Genomic DNA, 15,750 nt, shown 5'->3' on the forward strand with positions numbered 1-15,750 from the left:
ATGCATTCAAAACATCCACTATCCTAACCAAGTGGTTTACTGTGACGCTCGCTTAATATAATTTGCTGTGATATTTGGACTGCAGTTCACTGACTGACCGCATTTTAATCCATAGTTTCTCAGCATTCCTCTCATCCAACATTGTTGAAAGTTATTATGGCTAGGTTTTTCTGTAGCTAATGTGAGAGCGCAGTATGATGCAGAAGTTGCCCTTCTCCCATCCCTCCTACTGATGTCATAAAGGAGGGGGGATTAATGACTTGTGTGTTGCCCTGTGATTGGCTAAGCTCCTGCTGTGTCTGGGGTCAGATTGGATGACCTATGACGTTTAGGTTCGTGGCGGGGGGTCTGTCAGAGAGACTAGGGTCACGCGGCGCCTCTATTGCGCTCTCATCTACAGAGTAATGACAAGGCGGGGGTGGAGAGTCTGGGGAGAGACTTTACTGAAGAGACTGGGATAAGGGTGTGATGAGGCTGGTGCAGATATTGACAATAGAAGGACCCAGAGCCGACAGCTGCACCTGGTCTCCCATCCAAGAATTGACCAAGATCCAACCTTACTTAACTGTTGAGACAAGCCAGCAGAGGGACGCAGGGTGGTATGGTCCGTCTATGAATGATCACTTGCTGAAGGACAAAGAGTAGACTAGGTCAAAGCTAAAACCTTATTGGAAATCTTGTCATGTCTAGATGGTATGACAGTGGAATATGGCAGCTAGATGTACAATGCCACAAGTTCTTATCCACTGCTACATTCCTAATGTTAAATCACTAGCTGAAAACTATTTGGACTGAAATATTGAAATATTTTAAGATCTTTACAAATTGCTAGACTTACATGATTAATAATCATGAATATTATCCATGATTATTCCAATGCCTCTCAGCTATGTCCACAGAATATCATAGAATGAGCAATTTAAGAGTAAGCTGTTGCCAATCCATTTTCTACAGACTTTCCTCGGCTCCTGGTAGGGTCAAATAGCCAGCTATCACGCTACGCTGTGCAGGCTGCAGACTGTTGGCTGAACGCATAAGAACTCTTTTCAGTTCATAGTTGTTTTTAACTCTTGCTTCCTCCATCTCTCACTGTGAAAAACAGACTTCAAAAGAGGATGTTGTGTTACTGAATAAACACATCAGTCAAACAAAACCTTCCACAGGCATAATCTGCAGAAAAGCAATATCACATCCATACAGTGAATCTACTTGACAAACTGTGTTTTGGGTTTAGTCTTCAGAAAGCACAAGTGAGGATCTGTTTACCTTGTGCCAATAGGCTTACTATAAATAAAAAGCTGTGAAGAGAGTCATGCCACCGTGTCTCATCGAGCCACCTGTTCCATGTTAATGTTAAGTGTATGGCCGTGTATAACATTTTCATGAGAGGGCGATGAACAGTACCTAGTAATGCCACTGCTAGAAAGCTTACATTTTCGGCTTTTTGGAAATATTCATAATTTATCTAAGAGTTGTATGCACTTTTGTACTAGTATGAACTAACATAGTAAATCCTATGAAAAAGAGTAAATTTAATTTTTTAAATGTCATAGCTATGAACAACCTATTCACCACAACGTAGTTTGGGTTCACATCTACAAATAGTTTAAAACATTTTTTTTTCATTCGATAAAACCATTTGTGTTTGTCTAAGAACAATGGGACTTGATGCGGGACAATCAGCATTCCAGTGCTACGTGCATGTGACAAACCCCTTCTCCAAAAATTGACAGAGCCCAGACAGTGAATTAAGGCGGGACTCCCAAGCCTCCAATGGTTGTGGATATGTAACCCGATACCCCAGGGTCTTGCAAAACGTACTCAAAGATGGTTAGGTATAAAGATATGGAGAAACTGTTTCTCCAATAGAAATCCCCAACCACACTCGTAGAAGACGTTGGCCAGGTAAACTCGTGTGCAGTAGCACGCCATCGGTTCAAACAGTCATCTAGCGCCAAAATGCGCATGTGCAGGTCTGTCAAATCAAAGGAACTCCTTTGATATAAAGTTGCTTTTGACGACAATGGCAACATCAGTTTGTCACTTTCACGAGGTTGGAGTAATAACATGTTCAGCTATTTAAGACATTGGCTCGAATCTGGGTTATGCCTTTAGAGTTCGAGAAAATGAACAACTAAGGAATAAATAAAAAATTATTCTCTCATTGACTTTTCAAACCCTGGTCTGGTTTGCTGGCTCTGTGCTTCACAGCTCTGTATGGGTTTTGACTGACAACCGTTCTGAACTTGAGCACAGCACGCACCCCATCCCTCCCTCTCATTGGGGCAACTTTTTGCAAATGTTTTGTCTGAGTGAGGGAAAAGTAAATTAAGAGGACTATGTATTTTGAAAGATTAAAGATTATAATAAATACTGCTTCTGATGTCATACAAGCAAGCAAAAACACCAGTGAGTCCAAATATGCATATCACATTTCAATATCATAAAACTCATGTCATATACAGTGTCAACGTTTATGATCACTATGTTTAATGTACAGTTACCAGATGACATGTCATACTCTGGGTTGTTCTGAACAGAATGAGCTCGTTTGTCTATTGTGAAGAAAAATTTGTCGCCGAACACGCACCTTAATGCACTCTAATCCTTTCTATGATTACAAAATTACAATCTGTTTCTCTGAATTGCCTTGTGAAAGCCTAACACTAAGATCCTTCTTTATAATTTAGCTAGTCATGTTGGCAATAGAACAAGCTTTCAAATGATTCCGATTTATAATGGGTTGTTTTTGAATTACGTAAACAACAATAATTGTGCGATTGCAGATTGGTGTTCCAAACAAAACTGCAAATGTGCTTGCTCTAGTTCCTCAACGGCACAGCTAGGATACTTCAAAAAAAGCACCTTACAGCTTAAGACTCTTCTTTAAGTCATAAAGTGCATTGAAATTACTGTGCACATTTTGGAGAGATGTGTGGCCACTTGAGACACTAGTTAGTCCTCTCACTCAGAACCTTGTCATTGGTTTGTATTATGTTGAAGAATTTTATGGTCATAATTTTATTCTCAATATAAAACTGCTTCTAGCTTAAGTACGAGCAGCGTTTTGATGACGAACATGGTCATTTGTGTTCATGTTGCCATTTACAGCTGCCATAGAGTAATGATGTAATGAGGCTAAAATATGGCCAATCTAGTCAAAGTGAAAAGGAAAACAGATGAGTTCATGTTTGACTAACCTTCGTCCTCAAATACTGCCAAAAACAAAAAGTGGTTGCTAACAGGCAGTGTATATGAGGATCCTATACACTGGGGCTGCAGGTAGCCTAGTGCTTACAGCATTGGACTAGTAACCGAAAGGTTGCTAGATTGAATCCCTGAGTTGACAGGGTAAAAAGCTGTAATTCTGCCCCGAACAAGGCAGTTAAACCACTGTTCCTAGGCCGTCATTGTAAATAAGAATGTTCATAACTGACTTGCCTAGTTAAATAAAAAAATACTCTTGATGTATTGACAGAAGACTTCAGAGACTGAGACTACACTTTTATCAACAACCTCCCTCCTGAAACGGTCAGAAACGTGCAGCAAAACGATCATGAAAGTACATAAGAGTGCTCTATCGAAAAATCCATTCACAACTGATGGCAACAGGGATGACTTCAGATGGTTGAATACTCCGCAGGGCCCAATGTCACTGGATTACCGCTGGCGGGAACCTCTGGCGGGAACCTCGTCAACTGCAAGACTTGACATCAAAGCAGGCAGTGACTCTTTAAAGACCTTCTTGTGATGCTTTATTAATAATTCCCTTTGATTTTCTCGCTCATCTCAAGATCAAAAGTGCACTTTCTTGGCCTTGGTAAACTGCTGACTTGCAGGATACTAAGAGGAGAAAGCCCAGTTCCTTAAACACAGATCGTGGGGTTGTATGAAGGGGTTGAAGGGACGTCACCAAAAGACAAGTGCCACAGCCTCGAGGGGTTTTTTTCTCTCCCAACAACCAGTTCTTATGACGTTGTATAACATAGGTAGAAAGTATTAACAGTTGAAATTTCATGACAAGAAATCTAAACTACTAGACATTAAGGTATTATACATGCATATAAAAAGTCTTATGATGCCTTATGATCACAACATAATGTATTACACACAATGAGATATGTCTCAGCCACTAGATTCTTGAGAGCGAGGTAGTGTGACATGTCATCAATCCAAATATAACTACACTACGACAGCCTGTGTCTCACACAATCTGTATCAATGTGCCAAGTATTTCACATAAAAACTGAGATGAGCACAGCACAACACTAAAATAACGCAACTCTAAAAGTTAATCTCATCAGCAAACAATGACAAAAAAGAACCCAGAGAGGTTTTGTGGGAGAGGGTTGAAAATGGGACATTTTGGGGGTACAGACGAGACAGCTGACATCAAAACGATCTGCGGGAGTTCCCTGGTATGCCATAGTGTGCGGACATCTCAGCTGGAATTACCCAGTATAAGCAAAGTGGTTATACCAACACACATAATTAATGTTGTGAATAATTATAGAAGGATTCAAAGGCTTTCTGTGTGGATGTAGAATATAACCTGACGTTTGATTGATGAGTCTGCTCCCAGAAAGCCTGTCAGGGATCTCTTTGGTTAAGATGAGTAAATACCATGAGTAAAACACTAGTGATTCCAGTGTCTAATATTTCCACTGACAAGAAAGAAGGCATCATGTTCAAAAGGAACTGTGATATCCTATCCATGTTAATCATTTCGCCCAACCGTTTTTCATACATATCGGAAATCTCTCATTGATCTGAGTGAGATGAAAGATCGGCTCACATTTTTTAAGATCCTCTTTGTCACACTTAGATGAAGAAACAATGATAGTATCTTTTAAATGAAGGAATATATATTTATGATTTATTATAGGAGTTTAAAGTGTCATAACAAAGAATATTATTAACTATTAACCCTTTCAGGTACACATCTTTTCAGTAACAAAGCTAGAAGGCACCAGGACAAAATTACATGACAAACACTTCAAATGACTTGCTTGCTAAAAAGGCCAGGATTGCATATGAAGCTGAGCTGGTTTGGTGAAAACCCTTTCCTGAGACCTAAAAACCCATGTTAGCTCCCAGAACAAATGCATAGGCTTTAGCTCAGAGATATAAAACAGTCGGCCCCATCACCACTGGTAGCCCACAAAATAATAAGTAACTGTTCTCCAATATGCTCCGCTCACTCAGACAGGGATCAACTCCTGTTATTTATGGAGAGAGAGACGCTCTTGATGGCAAAGCTCACAATTACTGTGGGATATTTCACTGATCTGTTTGTTGATATCTATAGCACTTTGCCTGATAAGGGGGATGCAGTCTGTCATAAATGTATCAATTGGCTGCTCCACCAGTGTCCAGTGTGAAGGTTTCATTCATCAGGACAGGAACTGATTTAGGTTTAACCTCTCAGCTAGACTTGGTATATGTTCTGCTCTTGAACCTCTCCTGCTCTGCATCTCAAACAAAGCCAAGCAAGTTGTTAGTTCAAATTGATACTATATGTTGCTAGTGGAAAATATGTTGGCAGAATGGATATAAGATGGTATTTAACACTTTGAATGGTGTGGTATCGATAACATATTTTACTGGATGTGTTCAAAGAATTAAAACTAAGTTTCCTGCCCAGTCTTTAAACACTGGCTCAACACAAAGGAAAACCTAGGCAACTGGACTGTCACCTGAGCCCTGACATCCAGCAACTTCAAGTAATTTTAATTCTAAGGAAACTGATAGATACAGTAATGGACAAGGTCTGAATCTGTCATTCCCGCTTCAGTAGCAGCACACCCCATGAGTCATTATACAATATTTTCCCAAGAACATCCATTTGTGTCCATTTAAAAGGACACTTAATCATCCCGTGTCATCAAGGCCAAACTATAACCCAACTCAAAACACTAGCTATTCATGCACGGTTAATTCTACTCATATCCAATCAACACACAACTGATAATACATGCAAAGTGCCATTCACCCGATAGTGTGGATGAAATAAAGAGGTTGGCTGGCCGGCAGGAATACTCAGTCTCACACTAGTGGATTACCAGTGCACCTAGCACAAGCCAATTGTGTGAGCAAATGTCACGTTGTGAATACAAATACACTGACATGATCAGATAACATGCTACGAGAAGATTAGTCCAGTCTCAAATGCCATTTCCCCAGATAGCCATGCACAGACTGAGGCAGTCGGACACTGAGAAAGCAATATGAAATTGAGATAGAACTGATTGTGCCGTAGGCTACTCCTGTACAGGAAAGTGCTAGACAAGCCCAAGGCAACACATCGGAGTTGCTATAGCTAGGTTTCCATCCAATTGATGAGATTTTCATGTGAATATTCCAAAATCTGCATAAATAAAATATTAGCATTTTCCCACCAGAGATGAAATCAAATTGACCTATTGCTGATACGTCTGTGCATGATGACGCAGTGCACACAACTTCTGCATTTAAATTCCCATGTACTGAGTAAAAAATACAAGTCAAATAGTTTCCGTTGCATTTTCAACTCTACTGATGTTTTTGTCACAGAAAATGTTGCATTATATTGCGAATGTGCCCACTCTGGTATTGGCACGTGTGTTCTAGCCAACAGCTGGCCGATACAGTGCAGGTACAGCTTACATGACATTATTATGGACAAAATAGAAAGATTATTTTTATTTGTCAAAGCTCATCACCTTCCACTTTCACCAGTGAAGTTGTAGTGGGAGGACCACACAACATGTCACCAAGTTAACTTCCAAATGATGGATATTATAATCAACATTTCCACAGCCTTTCCTCACATAGTTAATTTTACCGACAAAAAGATCACCTTATCTAGCGTATTCAACATTTGGAAAGTTTACCTTCAAATTTGCTGTTTCCATCAGGCCTGTCATGACATTTATTATTATTACGTGCATAAACAAATTGGATGGAAACCTGGTTAGTGACACACAATACTAAATCTATAGTATAACTACTGGTAACACAATTTCTGGGAATGATCTGAGAACGGATTCTTGCAATATGATTGAGGAAGAGAAAAATTGGTTAGATTTGACCAAGCAAAAACTTGTCAAGGCCACTTAACATTATGCAAAATTACTATTATCAAGAGATTTGTTAAGATTTTTTATAACTGCAAAACATTTACAATGGCATAGGAAATAAACAAAATAAAAACAGAACACATTCTGTAACATGCAAAAAATAATTAATTACCTTCAATCAAAAAAGCAATTACATGAGAAATTGGCTCACCAGAAATGCCCTGTCCTCATTCGTTCATATTAAGAATACATGCGAAAAAGGAGCTAAATGAAACAAACACAGCTAATACTCTAGAGACTCCCCATGCCTGGTCCTACAACTGTAATTATAAACAACTATAAAATGAACAACTCAAAGGCCTCCCAAGTGGTGAAGCGGTCTAAGGCACTGCATCGCAGTGCTAGCAGTGTCACAACAGATCCGGGTTCATTACCGGGCTGTGTTGCAGCCGGCCGCGACCGGGGGACCCATGAGGCGGCTCACAATTGGCGCAATATCGTCCGGATTAAGGGAGGGTTTGGCCGGCAGGGTTGTCCTTGTCCCATCGCACTCTAGCGACTCCTGTGGTGGGCCAGGCTCATCCACCCTGATACGGTTGCCAGGTGTACACATTGGTGCGGCTGGCTTCTGTGTTAACCTTCGCACAGAGGGCTAAGACATATCGGAAAATATGCTGGACAATGTACAGAATCCTCATGAATAATTGGTACCCTAGGTAAACACGAACAAAAAGGCTGGGAAAAAAATGTCGTTGTTTATATCTTACACTCAAAATATCATATGAATCTAACATGCCAATTATTGGCACCCCTATAAATTCTTATGAACAAAATCGAATTGATGTACTACCAGTCAATAGTTCGGACACCCCTACTCATTCAAGTTTTTATTTTTTACAATTTTCTACATTGTAGAATAATAGTGAAGACAAACTTTGAAATAACACACATGGAATCATGTAGTAACCCAAAAAGGGTTAAACATATCAAAATATATTTTATATTTGAGATTATTCAAAGTAGCCACCCTTTGCCTTGATGACAGCTTTGCACACTCTTGGCGTGAGGTAGTCACCTGGAATGCATTTCAATTAACAGGTGTGCCTTGTTAAAAGTTCATTTATGGCATTTCTTTCCTTCTTAATGCATTTGAGCCAATAAGTTGTGTTGTGTCAAGGCAGGGGTGGTATATAGAAGATATCCCTATTTGGTAAAACACCAAGTTCATATTATGGCAAGAACAGCTCAAAGAAACAGGCCATATCATTACTTTAAGACATCAAGGTCAGTCAATACGGAACATTTCAAGAACTTTGAAAGTTTCTTCAAGCGCAGTCGCAAAAACCATCAAGCCCTATGATGAAAAGGGCTCTCGTGAGGACCACCACAGGAAAGGAAGACCCAGAGTTTCCTCTGCTGCAGAGGGTGAGTTCATTAGGAGTTAACCACCTCAGATATTGCAGCCCAAATAAATGCTTCACAGAGGTCAAGTAAGACACATCAACTGTTCAGAGGAGACTGCGTGAATCAGGCTTTCTTGGGCCAAGAAACAAAAGCAATGGACATCAGACCGGTGGAAATTTCTCCTTTGGTCTGATGAGTCCAAATTTTTGATTTTTGGTTCCAACCGCTGTGTCATTGTGAGTAGGTGAACGGATGCTGTCCGAATGTGTGGTTCCCACCGTGAAGCATGTAGGTGGTGGTGTGATGGTGCTTTGCTGGTGAGACTGATTTATTTAGAATTCAAGGCACACTTAACCAGCATATCTACCACAACATTCTGCAGCGATATGCCATCTCATCTGGTTTGCGCTTAGTGGGAATATCACAGTTTTTTTTAACAGGACAATGACCCAACACACCTCCAGGCTGTCTAAGGGCTATTTGACCAAGACGGAGAGTGATGGAGTGCTGCATCAGATGACCTGGCCTCCAAAATCATCCGACCTCAACCCAATTGAGATGGTTTGGGATGAGTTGGACCGCAGAGTGAAGGAAAAGCAGCCAACAAGTGCTCAGCATATGTGGGAACTCCTTCAAGACTGCTGGAAAAGTATTTCTCATGAAGCTGGCAGCGAGAATGCCAAGAGTGTGCAAAGCTGTCATCAAGGTAAAGGGTGGCTTCTTTGAAGAATCTCAAATATAAATTATAATTTTGATTTGTATAACATGATATTGTCACTATAATTCGACAATGCCTCTGCCAGAAGGCTAAAACTGGGTCATCTTTGGATCTTCCAGCAGGACAACAATCCAAAGCATATCTCCAAATCCACACGAAAACGGTTCAAAGACCATAGAATCAAGCTTTTGCAATGACCATCCCAGTCCCCTGACCTAAACCCTGTTGAAAACCTTTGGGGTGAGCTGAAGAGGAGAGTCCACAAGCGAGGACTGAAGGATCTGAAGAGTTTGTGTGGATGAATGGTCTCAAATCCCTTCCTGTGTTGTCCCACCTCATCAAACATGATAGGAGATGACTCAGAGCTGTTATCTTAGGAAAGAGAGGCTGCACAAAGAACTAAATGCAGGGGTGCCAATAATTGTGACATGCATGTTTTTGGAAAAAAATCATTGATGCTAAACTTTTTGGGGTTGAACAATTTTAACTCAAATGTTAGCTTCATATGGTATTTCCAGTGTAAGATCAAGCTGAAACTATACATTTTACATAGCCTTTTTGTTCATATTTACCCAGGGAGCCAATAATTCAGGAAGGCACTGTATGTTAAGGTATTCACACAAGGGGATTTGATGACAGGGAAACAATGACTGAAATGCAGTGTTAATTTTGTTGCAAAAACTAAAATTCCACAGACATTTCCTCATGCTTTCCCCATTATCGAAAATTCCACAAATATATTCTTACTAAAGCCTTTCCTACTTGTATAAATTCAAACTTACCTAAAACTTGGCAGCAGGTATAAGAATCTATTTTTAATCTGAGGGCATTGTGTCACTTTTGTCTCAATGACCTGAAATTGCTAACAATTACTGTTGAAATCAGGCTTTAAGCAGTATTACACCCCAATTGCTCTTAAATCACCTTTACTCTGGGCAAGGCAAATTGCCATGACTTTGAAAACTGCAGTTATCCAGACTTGGAATAAACTGATCACATTCTCTCCAGAACCCCTGTCGTTACAGACCCATCCAACTTCTGCATTGACACACTTGAGGTAATGCCTCAATGTTACAGCCTCACACAAGACAAGTAAACTCAAATGGGCATTAATATGTATAAAGAACGGGCTGGATGAGTGGCCATGTGTACTTGTCATTCAAGTGTTCTACTCTTTACAGGCCTAATTTCTTACTGTATAGCCGTGTGTACGCATGTTATTCCAGTAAACCCGATCAATAACGTAGGCAAGTAAACATTCAGTGAAATGTAAATATTTGACCATTTCTGATATCTGTCATAAATACCTGATTAGTGTGTAGTGACAGTAGGGCATAAGTACACACTTTGTGTGAAGTGTCTCACTGACAGTAGGGTTTAAACTTTCAGTGCACACATTTGTGGCTGTCTGCATGTCTATCTTCCAGATGGAGAGAGGAAGTTACAGTACTTCATTTAATTTAACCTTTTTTTAACTAGTCAAGTCAGTTAAGAACAACATATTTTTACTTTGTCAGCACAGGGATTCGATCTAGCAACCTTTCAGTTACTGGCCCGACGCTCTAACCACTAGGGAACGTCCACATACCATGCGGAGCGCTTAAAAATCTAACACATCAACCCAAAGGCTGGGAAAATGTTAGTGGTGAAATGTTGAGGTTTTTATTAAGTGAGCTGCACCTAAGGAATAGTATGGTTTAACATGTGTCAACTCCACCAACCAGAAGTTCACTTAAATCAGATGTTCCTCAGTCTACAGGAGTGGCACCTGTTTGAACTTGTTATCAGTATAAAAGACACCTGTCCACAACCTCAAACAGTCACACTCCAAACTCCACTATGGCCAAGACCAAAGAGCTGTCAAAGGACACCAGAAACAAAATTGTAGACCTGCACCAGGCTGGGAAGACTGTGCGGGTCTTTTCTGTGGCTTGGTGGTGGTGACTTAACAATAATTTGTGGTGCTTTCTCCTTAAATCCTTTTTGAAATCAGACACTGTGGCTGGATTAACGAGAATTTTATCTTTAAAATGGTGTAAAATACTTTTATGCTTGAGGAATTTTAATTATGAGATTTTTGTTGTTTTGAATTTGGCGCCCTGCACGTTCACTGGCTGTTGCGTTGGTGGGTTCCGTCCTAGACAGGTTAAATAGATAGGTGTGTGTCTTTCCAAATCATGTACAATCAACACAATTTACCAAAGGTGCACTCCAACCAAGTTGAAGAAACATTTCAAGGATGATCAATGGAAACAGGTTTAATCAGAGCTCAATTTCGAGTCTCATAGCAAAGGGTCTGAATACTACAGAATCTGTTTTTTAGTTTTAATACATTTGCAAAAATGTCTAAAAACCTGTTTTCACGTTGTCATTATGGGTTATTGTGAGGAATATCAAGAGTGTGCAAAGCTGTCAAGTCAAAGGGTGGCTACTTGATTTGTTTAACTTGTTTGGGATAGAGGGCAGCATTTTCACTTAGCTAGCTTGCCCAGAGTGAACTGCCTCCTACTCAGTCCCAGATGCTAATATATGCATATTATTATTAGTATTGGATAGAAAACACTCTGACGTGTCTAAAACTGTTTGAATGATGTCTGTGAGTATAACAGAACTCATATGGCAGGCAAAAACCTGAGAAAAAAATCCAAACAGGAAGTGGGAAATATGAGGTTTGTAGTTTTTGAACTCACCCCTATCGAATACACAGTGGGATATGGGTTATTTTGCACTTCCTAAGGCTTCCACTAGATGTCAACCATCTTTAGAACTTTGTTTCAGGCTTCTCATGTAAAGGGGGGCTGGATAGGAGCTGTTTGACTAAGGGATCTGACTACAGCCTCATTCTCAGTCACGCGCTTTCACTTGAGAGGTAGCTGTCGTTCCATTGCTTTTCAACAGACAATGGAATTCTCCGGTTGAAACATTATTGAACTTTTATGATAAAACCATCCTAAAGATTGATTCTATACTTAGTTTGACAAGTTTCTTCGACCTGTAATATAACTTTTTGAACGTTTCGTCCGAATGGACCAGATCGCGCTTTTGGATTTGTTTACCAAACGCTCTAACAAAAGAAGCTATTGGACATAAATGGACATTATCGAACAAAACAAGCATTTATTGTGGAACTGTGATTCCTGGGAGTGCATTCTGATGAAGATCAAAGGTAAGAGAATATTTATAATGCTATTTATGAATAATGTTGACTACCCAACATGGCGGATGTTTCTCTGGCTGGTTTGGGCTCTGAGCGCCATTCTCAGATTATGCTTTTTCAAAATCTGACACAGCGGTTGCATTAAGGAGAAGTGTATCTAAAGTTCCATGCATAATAGCTGAATTTTCATCAACATTTTTATGAGTATTTCTGTGAATTCATGTGGCTCTCTGCAATATCACTGCATGTTTTGGAACTAATGAACGTAACACGCCAATGTAAAATTAAGATTTTGGGATATAAATATGAACTTTACCAAACAAAACATACATGTTTTGTGTAACATGAAGTCCTATGAGTGTCATCTGATGAAGATCATCAAAGGTTAGTGATTCATTTTATCTCTATTTGTGCTTTTTGTGACTCCTCTCTTTGGCTGGAAAAATGGCTGTGTTTTTCTGTGAGTTGGTGGTGACCTAACAATCGTTTGTGGTGCTTTCGCTGTAAAGCACTTTTTAAATCAGACACTGTGGCTGGATTGACGAGAATTTTATCTTTAAAATGGTGCCTAATATTTGTATGTTTGAGAAATTTGATTTATGAGATAACTGTTGATTTGTATTTGGGGCCCTGCAATTTCATTGGCTGTTGGTGAGGGGTTCCGCTAGCGGAACCATTCCTAGACAGGTTAACACTTTTTTGGTTACTACATGATTCTATATGTGTTATTTCATAGTTGTGATGTCTTCACTATTATTCTACAATGTAGAAAATAGTAAAATAAAGAAAAATCCTTGAATGAGTAGGTGTGTCCAAACTTCTGACTGGTACTGTACGTAGAACTACTTAGAGAGAGACACAAACGGACCTCCGTTGGCTCCGTTTGTGTAGACTCCATAAAAAAGCCAAGATAACAGTGAAAGGCATTAAATATAGCATACAATATAGAAATTAATCAATCTTCTGGTGACTTGACTCCAAAGCCCACATACTGTGTATAAATCAGCATACAGCTCAAAGCCATGCACTTCACCAAAACGTAAACACTATCTAGGCTGCGTCCTATGACACCCTGTTCCCTTTATAGTCTAGTGCACTTCTTTTGACCAGCGCTCTATGGGCTCATAAAGGAGAGCGTTGGGTGTAATGTCTGTGTGAAACAATAAACAAGGAGGGAGGTAATGGTGTCCTTTAAAGGTAATGCCCGGAAGCAAAGAGTTTAGGGATTAGCTGGCTACTGTGAGGGAAATCACGGCTTTGGGAGCTCCTGATAAACACACGCGGCAATTACACAAAATGTTAATACCTACTATAGAGAAAGTCATTAAGAGCATAACAAAAATAACTAAATAAAGCTCAGAATGATTGTTAGATTTTCCTAAAAGTGAATAATCGCTAGGGAAAGACCATCATACTTTAAATAGTGAACAAAAAACAATAACTTGGTCATTTACATGCTGTCCCTAGCTTTGTCTATCATTTTAAATCATTAAAACAGCACAGGGGGAAAATGCAATCTCTAACGTGCATGAATTACCTTTGTTTATAATTAAATTATTGTTGGAGCATAAAAGCCATTTTACTGCTGTGATTCATCTATGGAGTGCAGACCAATTAAAACTTGGCACATAAAATGACTCGCTGGGAATTTAGGATCCATAAAACCACACTTTAGGTTTCACATCCCAGTCAACAATAGTTCACAGCCCTTCTGAATCCCCTTTAACCCGGCAACTCTCACTTGGAGTGACTGAGCTATTCACCAAGTACTGATCTGTGCAAACTGCCGTTGTGGGCAACAAATATAAAGCACAAAAAAAAAGAGATGCTTTCCAATAGTGTTTGTGGATACAAAAACAAAAAGAGACATCAAACACCTTGGAATAAAGTTCTGGATAGGAATGAAATGTGAGCCATGTTGGCACCATGTGTCCATTCGGTTATGGGACGATGACGGCAATCACGCGTCCATAAAGCAACCATTAGTTGTGGATGGCAGCAGCCCTGCACACATCCAATACTTTTATCAAGGCTTCCATCGGCGGAGCACAAGCTTCCATATCTGCGCCATTATCATAAAGAAGTCAATACGGCATAAGAGGCTGGTTGACAGCACTTCAGACAAGATCAATCAGCCTCTATAGCTAGGAACCTACAGCCTATTCATTTCAGCAGCCTAGGCAGGGTCTAACACTAATATCATAAAGCATGAAATCTAAGGCAAAAGCAAAGTAACTGAGAAATCAAATCGACTCGGAGGAAATCAATCTATTTCTGTCCAATGTTCTTACAATGTGTATGGAGACGTAAGCTAATTAAGAAAACTACAAAACACAGTTCTGTGAATAGTTAAGTAACTCCCACACAGAGACACACACACACACAGCCAAATTGTTATTCACCCGGTACCGCCAAGTGTTAACACAAAAGGTAGGAAACTCCTAACTGTGCTCTGCTGTCCAGCAGCACTGCTCCGCATAAAAACACACTACCACGTCACACACATCTGTTCCCATCTCCCTACCTGTAGCCCTCGTCTCCTCAGAATGCTGGACTCGTCCATGCTACAGAGCTCTGGCTTCTCATGCCTCCCTACCTGTAGCCCTCGTCTCCTCAGAATGCTGGACTCGTCCATGCTACAGAGCTCTGGCTTCTCATGCCTCCCTATCGGCACATAGCCATGCTGCACTGACTGGCTGCCTACAACTGGCTCTCTCTTGCGCGCTCTCTCTCTCTCTCTTTCTTCCGCTCTCTCCAGCTCACTCCCTCCCTCACACTAAATCTGATTTTAGCAGCTGCTAAACACTTACATCAGAACTTATCTGATTGGAGGGGGGTAGTCAGCTGACACCTCCCTCTTGTTCTTCTCGCCCCTCTGGAAGTTCAGGACAGTGTGAATGTGTGAGAGAGAGTATGTTTGAATGTGAATGAGTGTGTGGGAGAGAGCATATGTGAATGTGAGTTAGTGTGTGAAAGAGAGGGCGACAGAGGGGGAGACAAAGGGAGAGGGGAAAAACAGGAAGGGAAGAAGAGGAAGAGAGAAGGAGAGACAGAAGGGAGAGAGAATGGAGAGACCTAGAAGGGAGAGAAGGGGAAAAGGGGGAGAGACAGAAGGGAGAGAGAAGGGAGAAGAGGGGGAAAGGGAGAGAGAAGGGAGAAGAGGGGGAAAGGGAGAGAGACAGGTGACAGACAGAAGGGGGAGGACACACACACACACGCAGAAAGGGGGGACACACACACACAGAAGGGAGGGGGACACACACAGAAGGGAGGGGGACACACACAGAAGGGAGGGGGACACACACAGAAGGGAGGGGGACACACACAGAAGGGAGGGGGACACACACAGAAGGGAGGGGGACACACACAGAAGGGAGGGGGACACACACAGAAGGGAGGGGGACACACACAGA

The 15,750-nt window shown here is 40.7% G+C and overlaps 1 protein-coding gene across 4 annotated transcripts in view; it reads right to left on the bottom strand.

Moving 5' to 3' along the window:
• Nucleotides 1-15,750, bottom strand: part of mast4 (microtubule associated serine/threonine kinase family member 4) — a 172,053-nt gene that overhangs the window by 84,444 nt on the left and 71,859 nt on the right. Inside the window, exon 1 of one of the 4 annotated variants that reach the window (XM_036977105.1) lies at nucleotides 14,862-15,337. The exons of the other annotated variants lie outside the window; for them this stretch is intronic. Within the exon in view, the coding sequence (XP_036833000.1) occupies nucleotides 14,862-14,972 (111 nt within the window). The 5' untranslated portion in view covers nucleotides 14,973-15,337. Of the gene's footprint in view, nucleotides 1-14,861; nucleotides 15,338-15,750 lie in introns of those variants that run through there. 4 annotated transcript variants of the gene reach the window in all.

The sequence above is a fragment of the Oncorhynchus mykiss genome, chromosome 5 (assembly GCF_013265735.2).
Source record: "Oncorhynchus mykiss isolate Arlee chromosome 5, USDA_OmykA_1.1, whole genome shotgun sequence".
Taxonomy (NCBI): Eukaryota; Metazoa; Chordata; class Actinopteri; order Salmoniformes; family Salmonidae; genus Oncorhynchus; species Oncorhynchus mykiss.